Source organism: Phocoena phocoena, chromosome 15 (assembly GCF_963924675.1).
Source record: "Phocoena phocoena chromosome 15, mPhoPho1.1, whole genome shotgun sequence".
NCBI lineage: Eukaryota > Metazoa > Chordata > Mammalia > Artiodactyla > Phocoenidae > Phocoena > Phocoena phocoena.
In genome coordinates, this window is record NC_089233.1 from 65640840 (window position 1) to 65666830 (window position 25991).

The 25991-nt window shown below is 41.6% G+C and overlaps 1 protein-coding gene across 2 annotated transcripts in view; it reads left to right on the forward strand.

The window, feature by feature from the left end:
* Positions 1-25991, forward strand: part of RPN2 (ribophorin II) — a 54063-nt gene that overhangs the window by 10704 nt on the left and 17368 nt on the right. For both annotated transcript variants that reach the window (XM_065893542.1, XM_065893541.1), the window contains exons 3-9: positions 4050-4145; positions 4945-5120; positions 9380-9455; positions 10474-10608; positions 12699-12875; positions 14411-14529; positions 15940-16045. In XM_065893542.1, the coding sequence (XP_065749614.1) occupies positions 4050-4145; positions 4945-5120; positions 9380-9455; positions 10474-10608; positions 12699-12875; positions 14411-14529; positions 15940-16045 (885 nt within the window). The remainder of the gene's footprint in view (positions 1-4049; positions 4146-4944; positions 5121-9379; positions 9456-10473; positions 10609-12698; positions 12876-14410; positions 14530-15939; positions 16046-25991) is intronic.

The following is a 25991-nucleotide window of genomic DNA, read 5'->3' on the forward strand; positions in this document are numbered from 1 at the left end:
TTGTGCAAGAAAGATCATAAATTCGGTCTTAAAGATGTTGAGCTTAAAATGCCTTTGAATCATGTAAGTGGCCTTTGAGAGAAGTCTGGGCTGGGGGTACAAATCTAAGAATTATCTGCATAGCGGTTCTGGATGAAGCCATGGGCATGATTGAGATCGCCTAGGAAGAGAGGGGATGGATGAGAAGTGGGCCTAGGAGTTGAAAAACTCCAGTGTTAAATGGTCAGGCAGAAGAGAATGAAACTTGAGGAGCAGCTGAGAAGGAGGAAGAGAGCCAGGGGAGGGCAGGGGAATCCCGGAAGCGAAGGGAAGGGAATGTTTTAGAACAAGGAAGGTTCTATCTAGTGTTAAGGGCATGAGCATTGGAAAATGTCCTTTGGCTTCCATAATTTGGAGGTCATTGGTGGGAAGAGAGAGAAGGTAGCAGCTGGAGGGGAGAGAAGGATCAAGGTAAGTTTTACTTTCAAATCAGTCTTAAGTTTTGTTGATACATTAGGAGTTACCAGTCGAGAGGGAGAAGCTGAACTGACGAGATGGATGGGCTTCCTGATGGAGAGAACAAACAGCCCGTGCTAAGCCTAGAGGCTTAGAAGTGCTTGTTGTGTTGAGGGGGCCGTGAGTTGGCTGGAGCAGAGGGGTGGTCAGAGAGCATGTGGAAAAAGCCGGCCCAGCTACCAAGACGTGGTGTGGATGGAGGCTGTTGCCAGCGTGTGTCGCAGTAGCCTGACAGAGTCTGGCAAGACTACAAAGCCTAGGCTGAGAGGAGACGGGAGTTGGGGGCTGCTACTGGAGAGGAAAGGGCAGATGAGAGAGAGATTTACTGTCTTCTTGGTTGCTGGTTCAGGCTGGGGAGTTGTAGGGAAGAATGGACTGAGAAAAGCACTCATGTCCCTCACTCAGGAGGATATTTAGGTAGCTGGGCACAGAAAGTTGGAGGGGAACAGATAGGGGATGGACGTTTAGGAGGCCATTTTCAGCCTTCACTTGTGAGGGTGAGTGTGGAACTAGGGCAGCAGGAGTTGGAGTTACAGATCCCCTGCAAGCGGCCAGCTGAAGCCAAAGATCTGGGTGGGCTTCCTGAGGGTCCAGAGTATGTTTTGTGAGGTCCCTCATTTTTGCCACTATTAAAAACTAAGCTGTCAACATTTTGAGCTTTGAAGCCACAGACCCTTGGTACTGTTTACCTATATCTGTCTGTGCAAACGAGTAGGCATGATGCTGGTTTTATTCAGGAACAGGTCGTTTTTAATAGTCCCTTGAGAGAGAGAGAGACAAGTTGTATAGCTAAGACTCTGGAGCCAGGCTGCCTGGGTCTGAATTCCAGCTCCTCCATTAAGAGCTGAGTGACCTTGGACAAGTCAGTTTCCTCTCTAATGCCCCAGTTTTCTTGTCTGTAAACTTAAGGTAATAGGAGGACGTAATGCATAGATCCCCTTATTAAATGAGAAATGCGTATACAGCACTTGTCAACAGTGCTTGACACATTTTAAGTGCTCAAAAATTGGTTTAACAATGACCATAATCATTGTTTGGGGCCTTGGGTGTTGTTCTATTGCTAAAGCACCAGATGGCGACAAAGCACACGTCTTAAGCTTGCCCACATTCTGCTGAAAGGATTCCTTGAATAGGTTGTTTTCTTCAGATCCCTAATTTGTGCAGTATGAAGTATTTTGTTTCTTTTCTTTTTCTTTTTGGATTCTTTCAGACTTCTGGTTGAAACTTATTTGTTTGAGACTCTTATTTAAATGTTATTCATAAAATTTAAAACAAAAGTTTTTTGGTTGAAGTAGCGCATGCATACAGTAAAATACCAGATAATACAGAACAGCTATTAGTGAAAAGCAACCATCCATCCTGTGGCCCACCTTGTCCTACTCCTGGGAAGCATCCACTTTTAACTGTTTTTATTACCATTTAATTTTGAATAGCTGAATTTTATATTACCTCAACCAAAGTATTTAGTGCTATAACTAGCTATTAAATGTTATTTCTTAATATAGTAGGAATAGCATGGGTTTTCTTATGTGCCTGCTCTGTGCCAGGCACTGTGGTGGGAATTTTTCAAAGTCTCTGCTCTCAAGTAACTAGTCCCTGGCGGGGGGGGGAGGTAGTTAGTACAGTGTGGTAAGTGCTTTGGGGGAGTGCTCGGGAGCGAAGGCACCTGGCCTGTCCTGGATGAATGTCAGGGAAGGTTCTCTGGAAAAGGTGACATCTGAGCAGAGATGAAGATGGGGCCTGGTTTGGCAGGCAAGAAGAACAAGGGAAAGGTGCTCCTGGCACGGGGTGGGGGGTAGCAGGGTCAGGAACATAAATGGTGAGAGCATGTTATGTCTGGGAAGCTGCAGTGGGGTGGAGGGTAAGATTTTGGAGTTGGAGGTGGGGCTGTGGTGAGGAAGCTGGCACAGAGAGTGAGGGTCAGTCATGAGGGCATTTAAAAAAACATATATTTATATTTATTTATTTTTGGCTGTGTTGGGTCTTTGCTGCTGCATGCGGGCTTTTCTCTAGTTGCGGCGAGCAGGGGCTGCTCTTCATTGTGGTGCACGGGCTTCTCATTGCAGTGGCTTCTCTTGTTGCAGAGCATGGGCTCTAGGCACGCGGGCTTCAGCAGTTGTGGTGTGCAGGCTCAGTTGTGGCGCCTGGGCTTAGTTGCTCTGCGTCACGTGGGATCTTCCCGAACCAGGTCTCGAACCCGTGTCCCCTGCATTGGCAGGCGGATTCTCAACCACTGTGCCACCAGGAAAGTCCCAGTCGTGAGGGCATTTTATGCCAGATCAGAAACTTTGAGTCTTGTTCTGAGAAGGATAAGGAACCACCCAAGGGTTTTAATAGCAGAGTAAGGTGGATACACTTGTCACCAAGACAAAGCTTGTGCTGCTGGCCGCATGACAGGCCAATAATCGAGAGATGAGGTATTGGGGCAAGGAATAAAGACTTTGTTTAGAAAGCCGGCAGACCGAGAAGATGGGCTCATGCCCCAAAGATCCATCTTGCCTGAGTTAGAATTCAGGCTCCTTTTATAGTAAAAGGGGTGGGAATAAAGTCAAACATTTCCTGATTCCCATCAGCCTCCAGAGGGGTTGTGTTAATTTCTTCCTCCCTGCAGTCATTCACAGGTGGGCCTGGTCGGGATGTTTCCTGTGAGCTAAACAAAGATATTTTAGCTTAATGCTCATAACCTGGGAGGTCATTCCCAGAGTTGCATCATCATGTATAATTTAAGCTTATAGTCAGCATCCCTTTAGTGATTAACTTGTAATAGGATACAAAAGGTTCTTCCCTATTACACTTTTGCACCTTGTAAAGATCACTCTTGAAGCAATATGCAGAATGGATTGCATGACTTGAGACCAGTTAGGAGATGAGTGTAACAGTCTCCATGAGAAATGGCAGGGGCGTGACACAAGGCAAGAAGGGAAGCCAGAGAGTGGGGATCGGGTTTGAGGACTCGATAGGCTTGGAGGGTGAGGGAAAAGTCGAGAATGAGTCCTAGGTTTCTGATTTAGCTAGTAGGTGCATGGTGATGCCCGTACATGAGCCAGAACGTCCAGGTGAAGAAATAGAAGGTTTCTAGCTTATGTTAGATGTGTTGAACCTGACTTAGCTTTGGAGACATCGAAGTGGAGACACTGCCATTTATTAGCTTTGTCACCTTCATTACATTACTTACCAACTCCAAGCATCAGTTTCTTATTCTGTTAAATGGGGATGATAGTATCTACCACAGGGTCCTTATGTTCATTAAAAGGAAGAGCATCGTAAACACCCCACACAGGTTATGGCCAGAGCAGGTGATCAGTGGAAGTGGTTCCTTTCTAGGTTCAGAAGGACGAGAGTGCCTTCAGGTTTGCTCTTTCTATGAAGTTAGCATTTGGGGATAATACAGTGTTCTGTGGAAAATATCTGCTTGAAAAATGAAATCTTGTGTAGCTCTCATACTTTAAGCCATCATGGATTGCTGAGAATTATATTTGTCATCCAAAAAACACATACAGTTTTCCTAATCACTGTGTATTTCACCACTTACCATTGACTTTCCCCCCGTTTAGCAAGCATGCACCTTCATTAAATCAAACCTTGATCCAAGCAACGTGGATTCCCTTTTCTATGCTGCCCAGTCCAGCCAGGCCCTCTCAGGGTGTGAGGTGAGTCCAGCTTCTTACATTTACATTTACTTTAAACTGTAAAGTGTATTTTTAAAAAGGGAAAGTCATGTCAGAATATTTTTTTTTTAGCAGTGAGACTCCATTAAGTGTGGGTGGGAATTCCATTCTTGTGATTTTTTTTTTTCTTAAAGAAATAGACTTTTTATTTTTCCCAAGTTTTCACTTTTCATGAATTTTAAATAACTTTTTCCTATAGTTGCCTCCCTTCTGGGAAGTCTTATTTTTTTTCTTTCAGTTTCCCTTTAACATTTAAAAATGTTTAAAGCAAAAGAAGAATGCCCCCACGCCAGATTTCTAGAAATCCATTTTTTTTTTTTTTTTTTTTTTTTTTTTTTATGCGTTACGCGGGCCTCTCACTGTTGTGGCCTCTCCCGTTGCGGAGGACAGGCTCCGGACGCGCAGGCTCAGCGGCCATGGCTCACGGGCCCAGCCGCTCCGCGGCATGTGGGATCTTCCCAGACCGGGGCACGAACCCGTGTCCCCTGCATCGGCAGGCGGACTCTCAACCACTGCGCCACCAGGGAAGCCCGAAATCCATTTTTTTGAACACAGGAGAAGAGCCATATCAGTAGACAAGTGGCTTGCCAGAATCTTTTCAAAAGTGTTATGCTGAGGTTTTACAGATATTTAATTCTGGCATCTGAGATGTCGAAGAGGGGTGATCACAGCCCAGGCAGGTGGTATGACCTCGGCAGTTGCTCTGCCTGCCATCTTTGGCGTGCCTACCACAGGCTGGCAGCACCTGTTCTAAACTCTTTGTCTACCCATCCTTTCTTAGATCTCTATTTCAAATGAGACCAAAGATCTGCTTCTGGCAGCTGTCAGTGAAGACTCCTCCGTGGCCCAGATCTACCACGCAGTTGCAGCCCTAAGTGGCTTTGGCCTTCCTCTGGCTTCCCAAGAAGTGCTCGGTGCGCTTACCTCTCGCCTCAGCAAGGAGGAGACCGTGCTCGCGTAAGTCACCATCTTGAGCGCTTCTCAGGCTACTATCCTCAGAGGCTTCATCCACTGGTTCCACAGGTATTGTCTGGGCACCCGCTATGTGCCAGGTGCTCTGCTGGCACTGCAGATGTCGTATTGTGCTAAGGTAGGTAAGGTCCGTGTCCTCGTGCAGCTCACCAAGACACGGTCTCCCTCAAGCTGCTCCAGCAGAGGCAAATACTGAGTCCGAGCATAAACACACTGCCACAGAGACACGACTGCCTTTGAGGTTAGGGGCTGAAGCAAGGGTAGGGGTGACAGAGGGAGAGTGGGGCCAGAGAGCCACGTGCATCTCTTACTGCAGCTTGGCCATGCCATGGTGAGATGTTGGCATTGGAGGCTCCGCCCTGGAGGAGGGCTCACGGGGTCCCTTGGAGAGGTGGGGGAAGTAGGGCCTCAGAGGGGGAGTATTCTAGGGATCAGACCCTGCTCCTCTGCAAAAGGCTCAGGCGAAGGAGAAGCACCTTATAGGAAGGAACTATACGTTTAAATGTTGCAGCTGACTCAAGGATGTTTACTAAAGTTAAAAGTAATAGTATACGTAGTTTTTTTTTTCCCTTTGACACTGAAACTCCTCATTTAACACAGTATATGTATTTTTCGTTTTCTATGTGTCTCCCATTTAATTGCAACCCTGAGACAGATTGGAGCACCTGGACTCCTATTCATTCTTCAGCAAGATGTTAGTGACACCAGTTCCCTACTGCAGAATAGTTCAGTTGTTTCCCAGGGTTTTTTTTTTGCTAAGAACCAAAATGTTTCTAAACTTGAAGCTTTGTTAAGGGCAGGGCTCACGGTCAGTTGACGTTCTCCCTGTCACTCTCACGCCCTATTCATATTCACATGGTCAGTAATCAGTGACTTTGGGGCTGGTATGTTTCTCAGGAATGACATTTTCCGCACCCTTTGCCCAATGCTTGGCCCTTGTGGTCCTCCTGTTTCAGGTTACATTACTTTGATCTCGTCCCATAATCCCTTGTGGAATGCCTCTGCAATCACCACCATATCTCCTGTCATGAGATAACTGTCAGTGCCTTACTCTGATGCCACCTTCTACAGAAAAATCTTTCCCTTTCCCTCTGAGCAAAAAGGAAAATCTCCCTCCTCTAAACCCCAGAACAGAAAGAAGTACAAAGAAAGTACATCCATTTTGGAGTCAGTTAGACTTGGGTTTGAACACCAGCTTTGTTTCTTCCTTGCTGTGTGACTTTGGGCAAGTTAGTAACCTCTCTGAGCCTCATCTGTAAAACATTACCAACAATCCTTACATCATAGAACAAATGTCAAGATTAAGTAAGATAATACATGTGATGAGCCTAGTGCAGTGCCTGGTCTTAATGGGCATGGGACAAACGGAGTTTGTGCTCTCTAGAGCATTTCCTTCTTAGGTCCCTTTCTTAGGGAGCTGGTTACTTCCTTGGTTGTATTGTAGTTTTTTCTGTATTAGATTTTAAGCTTCTTTACTTATAGTGCTCAGAGAGCCTGGCACATGGTAGATGCCCAAGAAAGAGTTAATAAAGGCTGAAACTATACTTTTGTGTTTCTATTCTATCCTCTTGCAAAAAGCTTCAGGTAGAAAGACCACATGCTTAGGGTGAGAGAGAACTGTGTCGAGACTCTTCTACTTAATACCTCTGTGGCCATGAGCAGGGTGTTTAACCTCCCTAAACCTCAGTGTTTCCATATGTAAAACAGGGAGAATGATATCTGTCTCATAGGGTTATTGTGAAGATCAAACTGGCAGCATGCCTTATATAATATTACTACTAATTTACCCTATTTAAGCAAATCTGATATAGATTAGGACTCTTCTAAATGGGCCTTCTACATTTAACTGGACTTATTCTAGGAAACGAATGTTCATAAACTTGTCTAGAATGGTAAAAAACATTAGTAGCTTTGAATGAACAATTTGAAAAGATGCTATTGTGGTCTCTCATAACCCAATTTCTTTGAATCATCTGCTGTTTATTAGCAAGACAGGATCTGCTTTCTTAGCGTTTGAATATAGTGCTCCAGAGGGAGAGAAATTGCTGGAGTATAAGTAATTAAAGCCAATGACAAAACTTCAAAAGCTAAGTGGATTAATTTCATTCTAAAAACTTCTGAGGTTGTTACCAGCATGACGCTTATTCGTTCCAAAGAAGAGAAAAATGATATCTTAATTGAAAAGTTCTTTCTAGGCTCTCCTAGCAGCCTTTTCTGGGCTCAGCATTTATCACGGGCAGATGTGGGATTTTTATCTTGTTTGGAAATTCAGGTTTCATTTTCTCAAGTCTGTTCTAACAACAAGCATCCCAGAGGGGTCATTGAACACTCTGGGGCTTCCCTCTCGGTGAATTGTGACTCCTCTGTTTTCCAGCTTACCATCTTAATGGAATTCGTTTTCCATGGAGGGAATCTAAATTGTTATGATTGTGATGAAAGCGGACAGATTCTCGCTCTACATTCCCCAACACACTGACTTGATAAATGGTGGTTTTACACAAAGGGCCGGTCATCCCTTGGGAATTTGGGAACCTTTCTGGGGTTGACCAGCAGTTGGCTTAACCACCAGGGGTCCTCAGCTTTCTCTTTTCCACCCCGAGAAGCACCATTTCTATTTTTCAAGTTATCCACATTAAGAGAATAGAACGTAATAAAAAATTTTATGTGGACATACTTACTACATTCCACCTTAAAAAGTTTATCCACTCATAAGTGGATAAAAATCCACTCATAAGTGGATAAAAATATATGAATAAACCATAAAAAAGAATGAGGTACTGATACATGTTACAGAATGGCGAGCCTTGAAAATGTTACGCTAAGTGAAAGAAGCTAGACACAAAGGGTCACATTTATATGATTCCATTTATATGAAATATCCAGAATAGGTAAATCCATAGATACAGAACACAGGTTGCCAGGGGCTGGCGGGGAGGGGACAGGGCAGGGGATGGGAAATGGAATGAAGCTGTTTAATGGGTATGGGGTTTTATTTTGGACTGATGGAAATGCTTTAGGACTAGATAGAGGTGGTGATTGCACAGCGTTGTGAAATATACTAAATGCCACTGAATTGTTCACTTTCAAATGGCTAACTTTATGTGAATTCACTTCAATAAATTAAAAGGTGTATATACACATACAGCCATGAATAAGGGTTAACAGTTACAGCATTGAACAGTTACAGTTCATCTAAGCAGTACAATACTATATCGTTGTTAATAAGGATGAAATATATTTATATGTCCTCACGGAAAGATCTGTATAATCTAAATAAATTGCAGGACAGTTATCTTTTAGGGGTAGGCATTACAGGAATTTTAACTTTCTCCTTTAGTAATGTATTTGAAGTTTTGACAAATATATACTTTTATAATCAGGAGTAAATAGTAGGAAAAGAAAAAAAGAATAGACGCTGGTTTGAGAACCAGATCTTCTATTTCTTTCATCTTATTTAATGCCTAAAGGACGGGTGGCTTTCAGGTCTCCGAACAGGATGGTGACAGCACAAGCGTTAGCTGAGTGTTTACCGAATGCTTCCTGTTTATATTGCATTAATCTGGTTTCAGAAAAGTTGCTCCAAATTCTACCCAACAACCTACATATGTAGATTCCACAGTGCTTCTTGGTTTTGGCGTAGGAAAAGTAGAAAAGAGGCAGCCAACCTCTGCCCAGCACAGTTCCTCTTACAACATGGGGATGCCAAATATACCTTTATTCGATGAATTGGCTCCTCTTCCTCTAAGTATATCTCTTCTAAATCTGATTAAGTCTTAGTCTGGTGTTCTGTATGTGATGCCATTAGGAACCAAACAGATTTTCAGAGGGGGGTGACCTGGTGCACCCTCTCTTCTCTCTGCCCTCAGTACTTATGTGGATCCTGCTGCCCAGATTGCCTTCTCTCTAGCTGTAGTGAACTTTGTAATGTAATGGTCTTGTTTTTGGGGGGGGGGGGGGGGGAAGCTGCATCACGTGGCTTATAAAATGTTAGCTGCCCAACCAGGGATCGAACCTGGGGCCCTGGCAATGAGAGTGCAGAGTCCTAACCACTGGACCACCAGGGAATTTCCTGTAATGTAATGATCTTTGTTACATCTTTCCCTAGACTGTAAACAAGCTCCTTTGGGGCCGAGGCTGTCTTATAGTTCTAAAGAACAAGAGCGGGATATTTGTGTAGGTATACCAATACAGGAAGGGGAAATGGAGACTTGCCATTCATTGGGGTTCTATTCTCTACCTTTCAGAACAGTCCAGGCTCTACAGACGGCATCCTACCTGTCCCAGCAGGCTGACCTGAGAAGCATCGTGGAGGAGATTGAGGTACAAATTTATTTTGGCAAGTGAATTTCCCAGCTTCTGTCTTTGAAACCCTTTAGAAGAGTCTTGCAGATAGACATGAATGATTTGTTGTGGCCAGTTACCTTTTTTTCATATCCATGGTACACTTCTGTTCTTTGTATCAGAGCAATATTTCCTAGGGAATATTTGTTAGGCTCGTATAGTTACACCATCAGTTAGGCAACAAACTACTTCAGTGTTTTGTAGGTACAGTCTCATAGTCTACAGATTTTAGAGCCTAACAAACCTGAACTTCAAATTTTTTTCTACTTCTTACTACTTTGTAATCTCAGGCAAATTATTAATGTCTGAGCCTCAGTTTCCTTACGTGGTGGTGGTTAGGAACAAGCGAAGTTCTAAAGTGCCTAGTACAGAATTGGTGCTCAGCAAGTGGTCACTGTGGTTTTTGTTATTCCACTACCCTTTCCACTGCCCACGACCTCCTGCTGCTCAGAGACTGCTTCCATGGACCGCAGAGCCGGGGATGACGGGCACTCTGACAGTGTCATCGCTGGATGCCCCACAGGCACATTAGCTGCCTCGTCACGTTGCCCAGGAGAGCAGTATGTCTCTCTTCATCCTTTAGAGCATTGAATAAGAAAGAGAAATGCTCTGCTCTGGAGGTTGTTTCCAAATGGATGGCCATCGAATCCATCTGTGTCATGATGCTTCCAGGGTGAACTGTGGCTGGGCCCACTGGCCTTCTGCCCAGGGCAGTTGGTGCCTTCAGTGCCATGACTCCTGGGCTTGGGCTTGAGTCGAAGGGGTCAGGGAAGGAGCGCTCCGAGAGCTGCAGAAGATACTGTTCTCTTCAAATGCCTATATGATATACGTTACTCTCTGCCTAAGCACCTTTTTTGAGAAAGCACTAAGTGACTGAGGTGGTCTGCAGACTTAGAGTGAGATTTCTCAAAACTGCCTGCACTGGGGTAACAGTGGTTTGTACGTCTCATCTCTGTTATCACTTGACTTCCATTCTGCCTCTGTTTTGTTGTGACAGGACCTTGTTGCTCGCCTGGATGAACTGGGAGGTGTGTATCTTCAGTTTGAAGAGGGACTGGAAACAACGGCATTGTTTTTGGCTGCCACCTACAAGCTCATGGACCATGTGGGCACCGAGCCATCCATTAAGGAGGTGCCTGTCTATATTAACAGTTCTTGGGCGTGAAAACCAAAGGCGTTGTTGGCTTCATCTGCTAAGGGAAGCTTTTTTCAGAGAGGGCAATTCAGTTAGCTTTGGGGTGTCTTGGGTTAGGCATTGAGAATGAGAAATAGAAAAATGTAAAGCCTGTTCCTGAGAAACTGGTTGTCAGTGGAATAGACACGTAAAGAAATTGTTATACTTGCTTTAAATGGGGTACGGACACATCATGAGGTAGAGACAAGAAGGCCAAGTGTATTACTCTCGATCCACCTCCCATTCCTTCCTGATGCTCCTTACTGCTTGTCTCATGAGTGCTTTCCATGCTGGTGGCCTGTGCAAATCCTCTTTCTCTTGAGAAGTGCCCTGTACTTCAAAATTGCCTGTTCTGCTCTCTCCCCACTGACCCTCAGCAGTGCCTAAGTCTGAGCTAATCTGTGCTGATTGACATAGTTCACTGAGAGGCATGTGTGTCTACCAGACATCCACCAAGAGTTAATTCTTTTCTTTCTTTCAAGAGGAGCTTGTTAACCTGAAAGAACCTTTAGTTGGAATGTGTGTGGGAAGTCTTATGAGTAGGACCCTCTTTGTACCACTTGTTTGTAAGGTTACCAACCCTTGATCTAAAGGACTTAAAATACAAGCTGCTGCTGTTTTAATTTTAGGAGGAAAGATTTGGGTTCCAAGTCAGAACTTCCACTTCTTTTGTGAATTATGAATGCATTGTGAGTTCTGTGCTGAGTTTCAAGTAAACAGTAAATAATTACCTGTCTTGAGTAATTTGAATTAATTTTGTATTTTCTCTGGAGGATATGATCTAATAATTTATTCATGTATTGGCCTTTTTATGTTGTCTTTTCCTTCATCCTAAGTTTAGGAGACCTAGAGATACCACACTCTATTTAAATTTCTGTTATGGGTGAAAGTGCAAGAATGTGGGTCTTACAGTACAGATCATTTCGGGATTCTCCTATACACAGTACAGTACATGAATTGGCGATATTCTACATAAAACAACTTAAACTTTTTCTTGCTTTATTCCCAAGCTGCTACTAACCAGGTATTTGGCTGGGATAATTTTGCTGTCACTGCTTTTGACATAACGATTCTGGTGAACACTCCCCCATTTTAACATGTCAACAGCTTGCTGATGGAAAATGTAATTGGTACAATTAAAGAAAATTATTTCATGTCGACTGTGAATAACACTTTCGGGAACAGGGAACTCTTTTGTTAGATGGTAGATTTTTAAAAACGAAACTGATTGAAATGGAAAATGTTTCCTCTTAAGCAAACAACCTCTAGAATTTTAATAATGCCTTTTAGGTTCAACTTTTTTAAAAAATTGCTTTCAGTTTTCCCCTCTAAGCAGCCCATTAGTTCTTAATGGAGAGTTATTTTAGTTTCTTTCTAATGTACACTTTGGCTGTGAAGTTTGGTCTTGTAAACACCAACTTAGCCCCAGCATACTGCTTAGAGGTGGGTTGGCAAGGAAGGGAGCTTGGGTGGGAGGGTGAGGGAAATCAAGAAAGGACATATTTTATTGTTGAAGGACTTTGGAGACAAACAGACGTACATGTGAATTTGGGTCCTGCTTTTTTCTTTCCATCGTAACTTGTAGGAGTAACTTAACTTCCTTTAGCCTCAGTTTCCTTATTTGGAAAGGATTGATATCAGTCTTTTCAGGATTTTTGTCAAGATTTGAGTTAATGCTTGTAAAGCACCTGTCACAGTGCCTGGCACATATAGGTATGGAACAAATGGGTACTGCTATAGGTGTTTTATAATATAGTTTCATATCTCAGTAGTTATCTAGAAGTACCTTGCATTTGTATAGTAAGCATCCATAAATGGTTGACAAATAAATGCATTAATTTCAGTTTGTACTAGAAGATGGAAAAAAACAGCCAAATTCAAGTTTTACGCTTAAATGCAGAATATGTGCTTCCCCCACCCCTACCAATTTGGGTTACTGGCTAAAAGACCTTCCAAGTGAACGCCTAGAAAAAGATAGGGAATGACTTGAGCCAGGTGGGGAGGGAGGGGTGGCTGTGCCACCTGTCTGACTGCTGCATTTCTTTCAGGATCAGGTCATCCAGCTAATGAATGCCATCTTCAGCAAGAAGAACTTTGAGTCACTCTCAGAAGCCTTCAGTGTGGCCTCTGCTGCCGCTGCACTCTCCCAGAATCGCTTCCATGTACCTGTTGTGGTTGTGCCTGAGGGCTCTGCTTCCTACACTCAGGAACAGGCTGTCCTACGGGTATGACTTCCATGCCCCACATGCGCTGCTCTGATTGCTGTTTCCAGTGTGAGCCTTCCAGAAATCCAAAGACTGGTACACAGCTGATTGTAACCTCCGTGAGGACAGACCCCTTAAATGAAGAGCAAATGGGGTGGTGGCCACTGGGTGAACTAGTCACAGAATCCTTCAAGCAAAAGTGTGGAGTCCTAACCTCTGGACGACCAGGGAATTACCGTCAGAGTATTTTAAATAGTATAGCTTTCACTAAACTAAGTGCTAGAAAATTGCATTTCTGGATTTGTAAGTCCAGATGTATAGAGAAGTCTTACTTCTAAAATGTATTTTCCAGTACCCAGACTTTCTAAATACATTATTTTAAGACAGTGTTTTAAATTCCCAGGTAATTCTGGTACTTATAGTTGTTAAAATCAATATCAGGTATCTTCTTCCTTGGAGCCGACAGTGTATCTTTCTGCCTCTTCAGAACATAGCCACCCCTCTCACTCAGCAATAAGCACGGACTGTTTTGGTGTGTTAACTCTCTGAATAGAGCAAAATGCACACGTTTAGAGTTTTCCATTCGTCATAATGAGGCATTTGTTGCTATTGTTTGGAAACCAGGAATAAGCTAAAATCTTTATAAAAAATTAGCATTTTATTTATGTCTAAACACACGGGTTCCACATAGGACAGTTCCATAAGTTCTTCTGCTTCAGAGGACCCTACAGATACTCTCCTGAAGAAGTGCCCCGTATTCCAAAGTTGCCTCTTCTCTCCCTACCTACAAGTCACATCCCCTCAGCAAAGACTGGGGCGAGAACTAACCTGATTAACATAGTTCACCATGAGTTAGGGGGAGCTAAGAGAGCAAAGTAGAAAAAAGTACTGGCTTTTGAAGCTAGGTAGGCTGGGGTTTGAGTCCTTAGCCATGTGGCCTTTGGCAGTCTTGTAACCTCTTTGTGGCCTCAGTTTCTTCATCTGTAAAATAAAGATAGATTATGCTATGTCTCAGACGATCGGTGGGAGGATATATATAAGAGCCTAGCCTGGTATCTGGCAAATAGTCGACTTTCAACAAATGAGTGTTATTACTGTGTTACCCATATTATTTCAGTTTTCCCATTGCCCATACCTCCCTAAAGTATTTTTCTTGCTAATAATTTTTTTTTTTTAAGATATTGTAGTAGTGAAGTAGAGTGGGTAGATCAGGGGATCAGAGAGAAGGAAGCATTAACTGTGTGATCTGGAGCCAGTCATTATGTTTCCCTGGGCTCTGGTTTCCTCATCTGAAAAATGAGATCATTGGGTAAGATCATCTTTAAGATCTTCCCCACCTCTAACATTCTGTAATCTGTCCCATTCCCAAACTAATTGTGTTTTCCTGTATTTGATTTCCCATAGATAGTAGACCAAAGGTCAGTGATGGTTTTCTAGAACAAGATGGTTCTTTCCTGGCAGAGCTTGCTCCCTGTGGATGAAGCACCCACCCTAGAAGCAAAATCTGTACTCCCTCAGCTTTTGTTGCTACAGACAATTTTAAAATTTATTTCCAGTTGCAGGTCACCAATGTTCTGTCTCAGCCTCTGACTCAGGCCACTGTTAAACTAGAACACGCTAAATCCGTTGCCTCCAGAGCCACAGTCCTCCAGAAGACATCGTTCACCCCTGTGGGGTAAGAACTGAGCACATCTCTGTAGGGTGCCAGTATACTTGTTTTGGAAAGTTAGCCTGCAGCCAGTATAACCCAGATTTATGTGGTTTTTACCAAGATCATAAAACCAAATTTAACTAAATTTAGGATTATGCTTTATTTATAATAATATGTCATGAACATTTCCCCCATAGGATTAATATTCTTCTATAGTCTTATCTTCAGTGGCTGTGTTATTGTTACGTAAATTTTTTAAAAATTAAGGGTCAATTTTTTTTTTTTTTTTTTTTTTTTTTTTGCGATACGCGGGCCTCTCACTGCTGCGGCCTCTCCTGTTGCGGAGCACAGGCTCCGGACGTGCAGGCTCAGCGGCCATGGCCCACGGGCCCAGCCGCTCCGCGGCACGTGGGATCCTCCCAGACTGGGGCACGAACCCGCGTCCCTTGCATCGGCAGGCGGACCCCCAACCACTGCACCACCAGGGAAGCCCAGGGTCAGTTTTTATATGAAACTTCGTTGAGTATTAAATTAGTAAATTAATGAGATTGGGAACTGAGTTTTAGAAAATGCATTTCTTACACAGTTGTAAAGATACATAGGCAATATGTGAAATTAAAAAGCAAAATCTTTTTTTTTTTAACATCTTTATTGGGGTATAATTGGTTTACAATGGTGTGTTAGTTTTTGCTTTATAACAAAGTGAATCAGTTATACATACACATATATCCCCATATCTCTTCCCTCTTGCGTCTCCCTCCCTCCCACCCTCCCTATCCCACCCCTCCAGGCGGTCACAAAGCACCGAGCTGATCTCCCTGTGCCATGCGGCTGAAAAGCAAAATCATTCTTACGAATGATCAGTAAAATGGTAAATGACATTGAGGGTTTTGCCGTGTAGTTAGAGTTAAGAATTCTCTACCTTTTTTTTCCCCTTTAAAATAAAAATTAATATTTTAAAATTAAATTAAAAATACGATGTGTCCTTTTTAGGAAATTCACAAAGCACAGGAAAGTAGAAATAATGCAGAAAGTTACTACAATTATACTACCCTACACCAACCTCTTTGAACATTTCTACTTTTTTTTTTTTTTTTTAATGTAATTGGTATCCTACTGTAGATTTAGCTGTTTTGCATTTAATTGTGGAAGACTTACCCGAAGGAGGTGGGATTTTTAGGAGCTGAGAGGGGGAAAAATGAAAAGAAGACTTTCAAGACTTGAAAAAGGAGGTCATTTTAGATCGTTTTGAAATTTGCCCCTCATTATAATCTGTAACTGAGCAGGAGGTGGCCCAGGCGGGTGGGAAGTTGAAAAGTGAAGAAGTGGTGCAGCCCTGGACCATCTCAAGGAATGCCTCACTTCGTAGGCCGTTTGTTATATTTGTGACTTTCCTATGTGAGTTCTTGCTAACCCCACTGTCATTCTTAACAGGGATGTTTTTGAGCTAAACTTTGTGAATGTCAAATTTTCCAGTGGCTATTATGACTTCTCTGTCAAAGTTGAAGGTGACAACCGTTATATTGCAAATACTGTAGAGGTAAGTGCTTTTCTTGTTGTCCCCATCTCCATGTTAATATACACAAGTAAATGACCAAACAGGCACATAGCATTAACCATCTGGTATATTGACTTCACTTATGACCAAGTTAACGTGAATATGTTGAGAGGGATAGGTTTGAACTGTGCTGTTTGACAGACTTAGCCAAGAACTTGATCATAGCAAGTTTTCTTTTATTTGTAAATTGTTCATTTTCCATTATAATTTAGCATTACTATCTTACATAAAATTTAGGAAGTAGAAAAAATTAAAATCACCCATAATTCCACTGAGATATAAATATTCTTGAGATGTTTTCTGTGGTTGGCCTTGATAGATTTATTTATTTATTTTTAATTAAAAAAATTTTTTTTGTTTTATTATTCCCCATGATAGATTTAGAAAAGTGCTTGATGCTAATTAGGGGATCAAAAGCATCAAGTGACCTGTAGCACCATAGTGAGTCTGTCTGGGTAAAGTACAAAAGAAAATTGGTAATCCTTCATAATGAACTATGTTTCAGATGTTTAGCTGACTCTAGTTTTGTTGAAGATCCACGTGGTTTTTTAAATTTTATTTATTTTATTTATTTTTGGCTGTGTTGGGTCTTTGCTGCTGCGCGTGGGCTTTCTCTAGTTTCAGTGAGCGAGGGCTACTTTTCGTTGCAGTGTGCGGGCTTCTCATTGCAGTGGCTTCTCTCGTTGCAGAGCACGGGCTCTGGGCGCGTGGGCTTCAGTAGTTGCGGCACGTGGGCTCAGTAGTTTTGACTCACGGGCTCTAGAGCACAGGCTCAGTAGTTGTGGTGAACGGGCTTAGTTGCTCCACGGCATGTGGGATCTTCCCGGACCAGGGCTCGAACCCGTGTCCCCTGCATTGGCAGGCAGATTCTCAACCACTGCGCCACCAGGGAAGCCCCAATCCACGTGGCTTTAAGGATGGAAAGCTATGCCTCACTTACCTGATGCTTTGTGGGAATGTGGTATTTCACATTAGTGGTTTTCCTAGCTAATTGAAGTTTGCCCCTTCAGGCACTGTAGCTTTCATTTTAACCTTTTTGGGTAGAAGTTTATTTAAGATGAATTACATATTTTCCTACTTTTTAAACTATGGGGTATGGTTTAACCTCTTCTTATTCTGGCTTAGGATCATAAGTATGAACCCTTCATTGAAAGCCTGTGACATGAACAGTACAGTTCTATGTGCTTTTGCTTATTTTATTCTTATAACAATCCTAGCAGATGCGTGGAGTCCTCTTCATTTCACAGACGAGACCCAGAGGGGTAGAGTAACTTGTCCAAAACCTCCAGCTTGTCTGTGCTTGGGTGGATCCCCTGCACAATACTGGTTTAGTCACTGTGCCCTAGTGAATATTGAGCTAGCTTAGAGGCTGCAGAGCTGTGTGCAGCTCCAGCTGCTGGCCTGTTTGTAATATTACTTGTCCTTACGCTGTCATTTCTCAATGTTTCTGCCACTGTGTCTTTGTTGCACCTGCTTGACCACATTGTCGTGCATTCTTTTGGGTCAGGGGAACTTGAAGTAGTACAGTGCCTTTCCCGAATAATTAAATATATGCTGTTTGTGACAGCTGTTTTCTTCACTATTCAAACGTCATTTTCCACTCACTTTTCTTTTTTAATGAAACTTTTTCACTTTGAAACAATTTCAATCTTAAGTTTTAAAAATAATACGAAGAATTCCTGTATACCCTTTACCCAGCTTCCCCAAATTTTAACATCTTATGTAACTGTAATATTATTGTCAATACAAGGAAATTAATAATGATACAATACTCTTAATCTATATAGTCTTCATTCAAATTCCACTAGGTATCTTACTGATGTACCTTTTCTGGTCCCAGATTCAACCTGGGATCACATATTCCTTTAGTTTTCATGCCCTTTTACTCTCCTCCAATTTAGGGTAGTTTGTCTTTTGTGACCTTGACACTTTTGAAGAGTACTGGCCAGTTACTTTGTAGAATGTCCCTCATTTTGGGTTTGTCTGATGTTTCCTCATAATTAAATTCAGGTCATGCATTTTTGGCGAGAATACACCAAAAGTGATGCTCCTTCTCAGTGTATCCTATTAGGCAGTATAAAGCTGTTGATATGTCTCATTGCTGGTGATGGTAACCTTGATCACTTGGTTAAGGTGGTGTCTGCTAGGTTTCTCCATTGTAAAGTTGCTGTTTTTCTGCTTTATAATTAAGTGTCTGGTGGAGTGATATTTTGAGACTCTGCAAATATCCTGATGATCTTGCCTGTAAGAGTTATTAATGTGGTGTTTGCCACGAGGTGATTTTCTCTTTCATTCTTTCTACATTTATTAATTGGAATTCTACTGTAAGAAAAAGCTGTCCCCCTTCCCCTGCATTAAGTTATTCAGTTACGTATAATACTTCGGATTCATGGATACTTATTTTACTCTGTAGGTTATAATCCATTACTGTCATCATTTATTTTTTTTTTATCATATTATCCCAAATTTGGCCTTTGGAGAGCTCCTCAGGTTGGCCCCTATGTCCCTTTCTTTTACTGAAAGGACAAGGCAGCTAGAAAGTTTGACCTTTTCAAAAGTGGGGCATTACTTAACATAGTTAGATTAAACATTTATATTAAAAGTTTGGCAGAAAGGATATTTTCTGGAACTCTAGTCTCTCTGCCTTTTCTCTACCTCATGTCTGACCTTTTTGGGCAGGAGACATCTGATCCTACTCCATTCACTAACACAAGGTTTGGATAGAAATTATTGTAGTGTGTACCTTGAACCTTGAAAATCCAGATTCTTTCAATTTTAGTTTCCTGCATTAAGGGGCCTTATTTGCAACTGAGCACATTGAAAGGCAAACTTTTTTTTTTTTTTTTTGATCTGAAACCTCCTTCCTTCTACCTATACAATCTTGATAACAACATATCCAATATAAGTGCCATACCCATACATCACAGCCGTTCTTAACCCTTCCTTTCTTTCCACTTCTGACTTCTGGTCAGTCGCCATGTCGATTCCACCTTTAAGTGTCTTTTGCATGATTCCTTTGTTCTTCAGCCCCAGTTTTCCTACTTGGGTAGATCCTAAGTAGGGAGATATGTAGTTTCCAGCCAGTTTCACTGTCTTCAGTCTCTGCCCCTTCCATTTAGTAAGCACCGTAAACACCACTAGAATTATAAAATCACAGTGTTCCCCTAGTTAAACATTTCTTTGGTTCTCTATTGCCTGTGAATAAGGTCTAGACTCCTCATTGTGGCTTTAGAAGGTCCTCCACAGAGCTCATGCGCATCCTTCATTGTGGCTGCATCCCCATCCCCTCAGCTCTAGCTGCTCTTGACCACATACTCATCCTCATATACATTTTACGTGCCCAGTACACGTAAAGCCTTTGGACTTCTCTTGTTTCTTCCATGGGGAATGTTCTTCCCCTCCCTTGCTGAACTACTCATTCTGTAAGGTCTAGTTCAAATATTGCTCCTTCATCTGTGCTCCCATAGGATTTTAATTTTATTTTATTTTTTATTTTGGACTATTTAAAAGATACAGAAAAGAACAAAGAATAATATAATGATTGTCATATACCTCCTGGCCACTCATCTCCCTCAAGCCCTAACATTTTGCTATGTTTTTCTCCTTTGTTTTATTTTGGTGAGAAATAAAGCCCTATAGATTGAATTTAAGCTCTCTGTGTATTCCTCACTTTTTCTTCCTCTTTCCCCAGATTTGAGGTGTATGTTCCAATGCCAGTTTTTATATTTCTGCTACATATGTATTTTTAAGCAATTTATTGCATTGATTTCCATCTTACCAAAATTTATATGCTTCATTATACTATATGTATCCTCTCGCAATTTGCTTGTTTTCACTCAATATTAAAGACAACTAGCCATATTTATGCATGTAGAACTAGAGCTATATAGATAAATATGAATAATTTTCATAAAATTGTCTTCCTTTTATGAATGCATCAGATTTATTAATTCATTTTCTGTTGGACATTTAGACTTTCACTGTTACAGACAATGCTGCTGTGAATATCCTAGCACGTTTGCTTATGCACATTTTGTTTATCTAGAATGAAGTTGTGGGATCGTAGGGTACGTTCATCTTCCAGCTTTATTAGGTTTTGCCAAATTGCTCTTTTCTTCATATTTGTACCAGTATTTGCTATTATGAGTTTGGATAATCTGATGGATAGGAATTGGTTATCTTGTTTCAATGTTTTTCTTTGGTTTCTAGTGAGACTGAGCATCTTTTCTTGTGTCTATGGGCCATTTAGGTTTCTTCTTCTGTGAATTGTCGTGTATCTTTTGTCTTTTTCTTTTGGTTTGTTAGTCTTTTAATTATTGATTTTTAGGAGCTACACATATTCTGGAGCTATATATATTAGTAAATCCCTAGTTATAAGCATCAGATATTGTCCCTCAGTGTTGCTTTATGGCATTTTTCAATGCACTGAAGTTCATTTCAATGAAGCCTAATTTAAAAGTCTTTTTTTCCCTAGATTGTACTTTTTGTGTCTTTAAAAAATTCTACGCTGCTCCAAGATCAAAAAGATAGTCCCTAATATTGTCTTCTAACAGTTTTAAAGTTTTTTCCCCCATATATTTAGGGCTTGTCTACTTGGTTTATTTTTGTTGCTGTAGTAGTTCACACCCTGTCCATAATTGTTCTTACTGCATTGTATTACTATCGTTTGCTTGTAAGTGTTGCTCTTTCACTGGGCTGGGTGCTCCCTATGGGCAGAGACCAAATCTTACTTTTTCAGTGCTTAGCTTCCATCTCAGACCACTTCAAAGAAGAAAAGGATGGAGTGGTCTAAACATTAAAGATGTTTCCCCACATTCCAAGGCCCTTAGAACTATGGTAATTCATCTTCTAGGGGTGAGCCTTTTACCCTACACAGAGTAGCTTCCTTTTTTCTTTCAAATAACAGCTTTACTGAGGATATATGTCATTCACATACCATAAAATTGCCCAGTAAAAGTGTGTAATTCAACATATTTAGTATATTTAGGTGAGAGTTGTGCAACCACTACCACCATCTAATTCCAGAGCATTTTTACCGCCGCCAAAAAGCAGCCCTGTGTCTATTTGTAGACACTCCTTATGCTATAGGAATATATCCTCCTCCCAGTCCTGGCAACTGCTAACCTACTTTTTGTCTCTGTGGTTTGCCTATTTGGGACATTTCATGTAACTGGAATAATAAAATATGTAGCCTTTTGTGTTTTTAACTTAGCATAATATTTTTAAGGTTCATTCATGCTGTAGCACGTATCAGTACTTTATTCCTTTTTATGGCTAAATAGTATTCCATTGTGTGGATACACCTCATTTTGTTTATTCATTCATCACTTGATGGACATTTGGGATATTTCCATGTTTGGGGTATTATAAATAATGCTGCTATTTACATTCATGTACAGGTTTTTGTTTGAACACCTGTTTTCAGTTCTTTCAGGTTTATGCCTAGGAATGGAATTGCTGAGTCATATGATAACTCTGTGTTTAACTTTTTGAGGAACTGGCAAACTCTCAAAGAAGCTGCACCATTTTACATCCCCACCAGCAATGTGTGAGGGTTCCAATTTCTCTATATCCTTACCAACTCTTGTTATTTATTATCTGTCTGTTCATTTTGGCCATCCTAGATGGATGTGAAATGGTATCTCATTGTGATTTGATTTGCATTTCTCTGATGGCTAATGATATTGAGCATCTTTTTATGTGCTATTTGGTCATTTATATATCTTTTTTGGAGAAATATCTATCTAGGTCTTTTCCCCATTAAAAATATTTTATTTTGTCTCTTCCTTCCTAATCTATATACTTCTTTTTTCCTTTTCTTATTACATTGTTTGTCTTTTTATGTTCTTGAGTTATAAGAGTTCTGTATATATTCTTTTTTTTTGTATATATTCTTAATACAAGTTCTTTATCAGATATATGATTCACAGATATTTTCTCACAGTCTGTAGCTTGTCTTTTCCCTTTCTTGATGTTGTCTTCTGAAGCACAAAAGGTTTTAATTTTGATGAAGTCCAATATCTTTATTTTTCTTTCATTAATTGTGATTTTAAGTGCCGTATCTAATAAACCGTTGCCTAATCTGAGAGCATGAAGATTTACTCTTATGTTTTCTTATAAGAATTTTGTAATTTTAGCTCTTACATTTAGGTTTCTGATCAATTTTAAGTTAATTTTTGTATGTGGTGTGAGGTAGGGGTTCATCTTCCTCCTTTTACATGTGGATGTGCAGTTGTCCCAGCACCATTTGTCAAAAAGACTGTTCTTTCCCTATTGAGTTGTTTTGGCACCCCAGGTACTGTCTGACAGCTCCCCATTTGCTCTATTTCCTGAAGAGAATAGGGCAGAGTCCCCACATTCCAGCCCTTTCCCCCTGATCCCTTTCCCTTTCCGGGGCTCCCCCAATAAACTATTTTCGTGCCAGCTGCAAAAAAACAAAAAATCATCAGTGTGACCATAAATGGTTGCAGTTATATTCCATTAATCTATATTTTTATCCTTATACCAGTACTATGTTGTCTTGATTATTGTTACAGCTTGGCTTTTTGTTAACATCAAATCTGGTGTTCGCACAAGTGTTTCTATGGTCGTTGGAAAAATTAAATAAGTACAAAATAACAGAAATGGCTAATAGCTGTTATTCATGCAATGATAGTAAGCTCCCATAGAGGCCATTGCTGTCCTTTTCCTTCCCAGTGATGGAGTAAGCGTTAAAGATCTCTCTTCATTATGTTAAGCTTTATGTGTGTGTGCGCATGTGTTTGTGTGTGTGTGCCTGCCTATGTGCACGTGCATGCTCTGACCTCTGTCACATATGCAACTTTCCTTTGTAATTTCAGTAATAGTCATGCTGAGAGCCTCAGAGCGGGTCAGCAGGTCCTGTTTACTCTCCTGGGAGATGCTTGACATTGGTCAGAGTGCATTAATGGTGGTTTGGTGTGGAGGGCCTGTAATAGCACTCATTGACTTGGACTTGCTGTCAGGGGAAGCATGGGTTTTAGAAGCTGTCATTAGCATTAATTGCCCCTAATGCACCATCATTTTTGACAGTAATGAGCTAAACAGGGAGGTTATTACTCTCAGCAGAAAGACTGCATTTCCTGGCGTTAAAACATTTTTTGAGGTGTATGTGGCGTGCAGTACAGAAAAAAGAAGGACTAGTTGATTCACTGTAAAGCAGGCTTAGCTGCAGTTAAAGTGGCTAAACAAGTCCCTGTCTTATTATAAAAACTAATCCTGCAGTGTTAGTTTGAAGGAAGAAGCAGCTAACCAACAGCGATCCTACTCTGAACTCTTTAGGGTTTTGAAAAAACCTCAGTTTGCTTTAAGAGAGTAGCATAAAAATGCTTTTCTTTTCAGTGTTTCCAGAGACCCATTTGTAATAAGATTTTAGGAGTGGAAGGACTTGTTTTAAATGGTTCCTTATTTAAGAACAGCCCTACGGTGTTTCTGTGCAACACAGAAAGCTGTAACTTAGGAGGCCTTTTAAAATTAGGGCTGAGAGCAAACCCAAAATGACTTGAGTTCACTGCAGTTTGCCCTTTCATTATTCCATGTGTCTGTACTGTGAATGCTTATAACATCTTCAGAACAAACATTCAGTTGAGTCTTGATTAGCAGGCTTTAGTGACCGTGATATTATTGTAAGTTTATAGTCAGGATTCTAAGTAAAAACCCACAAGTTGATGGCTTCCTTATCACTATAATTAGGATACACTGAGGAGCCTTACACAGGTCTTTAAACATGTTTGTGTTTACTCATCTGTTGAAAGGGAGAGTGATTGTCTTTTAAATCATATTTATTGGGTGGTACTTTTTTTTTGGCTGTACTGCATGGCATGTGGGATCTTAGTTCCCTCACCGGGGATCGAACCTGTGTCCCCAGCATTGGAAGCCTAGAGTCTCAACCCCTGGACCACAAGGGAAGTCCCTGAGTGGTACTTTTTAATACAGAATCGTTTATAAAGAAGAAAGTATTTGTCACACAAAGCCAATGCTCAGATAATCCCTATTTTATTTTTATTTATTTATTTATTATTTTTTTTTGGCTGTGTTGGGTCTTCACTGCTGTGCACGGGCTTTCTCTAGTTGCGGCGAGCAGGGGCTACTCTTTGTTGGAGTGTGCGGGCTCTAGGCGCTCAGGCTTCAGTAGTTGTGGCTCGTGGGCTCTAGAGCACAGGCTCAGTAGTTGTGGTGCACGGGCTTAGCTGCTCCGTGGCATGTGGGATCTTCCCGGACCAGGGCTTGAACCTGTGTCCCCTGCATTGGCAGGCAGATTCTTAACCACTGTGCCACCCGGGAAGTCCCAATCCCTATTTAAAAAAAAAATAGGAGTAAAATATGCATGTAGTTAAAAAAATTCAAACTGCAAAAAGATATATAATGAAACATTAGAGCCTTTTCTCATCCCTTCAGTCCAGTCCCTCTCCTTCGAGCAGGGGTCCCCAACCGCCAGTACCACTCCGCGGCCTGTTAGGAGCCAGGCCGCACAGCAGGAGGTGAGCGGCTGACCAGCAAGCAAGCCAGGCTTCATCTGCCGCTCCCCATCGTTCGCATTACTGCCTGAGCCACGCCATCCACCCGCCCACTCCCCCACCCCCATCCGTGGAAAAATTGTCTTCCATGAAACCAGTCCCTGGTGCCATATGGTTGGGGACCCGCTGCCTTAGAGGAATCCATTAGTAACAGTTAACTGTATATACTTTGAAAAAGAAGGATGCCCATATCATTGAATGTATGTATATCCTTTCTTATTTACACAAAAGTGATCATTCTATGAACAGTTGTATTCTTTGCTTTTGTTACAAAGTAGAGGCTCCCAGCTTTCCCCTTGGGGTCTATTCAACTTGATGGCCTCCCCCCACCCCTCACCCCCCCTACTCCCCTGCCATAATTCACCCAGTTGCCTGGACTCAGTGACAGGCGATGTTAAATATAATTCTGCCAATAGATGGCTGTGTATTCAAAAGTAGGAGGTGGTCTCCATTATCAGTCCATAGACACCTACGTTGTTCTTTTTAATTGCTCCATAGTAGTTCAAAGTGTATGTGTATATATCATTATTTCTCTAACTAGTCTCCTCTTTATGGACATTTAAGTGGGATGATGATTTTAAAATCACATTTATAAATTAAATGAGTGAGTCCTTAAGAGAATGACTCGCAGAAGTGAAGAGGGAATTACCTAGTTAATGTTGATGAAGATTGCAGAGTAATTACCCGTGAAAACAGATTATTTTTATAGCATGGAGTATTGCTAAACTCATGCTTCTCCTGAAACCAGAGGACTGCCTAAGCCCTCCTGCTACACATTTCCCACTCCCCAAACAAGGGCTGCCTGAGGCCGACTTGGGTCACAGTTCCTTCTGCTGTGCTTCCATAGCACTTTGTCCATCCCTGCATTAAAGCAGCAGCCTGGTCTGTTATAATTTAGCTTTGCCTTTATGCTTCCCTTTAGGACAGGAAGTGCATCTTGCCATCTCTGTCTGTCCCTGCACCTAGGTGTTCCAGATGCTCTAGGGGGATATAGGGAAGTGGTCTCAGTGGGGTGTTTTGCTAAAAATCAAAGCTCTTTGGCTACTTCTTTGCTTGAGCCTTCCACTCCAGTTTTTCTTCAAATGGAAGTGCCGTTAGTGCCTCTCTGGGTTGAGCTTTATAACAGCAAAGTTGGCTCTGGTTCCAAGCCCTGTATGAGTTGTGAAGCTGTTTGCTCAGCAGAGCGCCCAAGAGCCAAAGTGGAGGATACCAGCTCTCTCCTTGGTGGTTTATTCAACTTGAAGGCCATTTGTTCCCCTCCCTCCCCCACCCCCCACCGTAGTTCACCCAGTTGCCTAGATTCAGTGACAAGCTATGGTGCTAAATATAATTCTGCCAATAGGCAGCTGTGTATTCAAAAGTAGGAGGTAATAATATACTTATAGCCTTCGGTA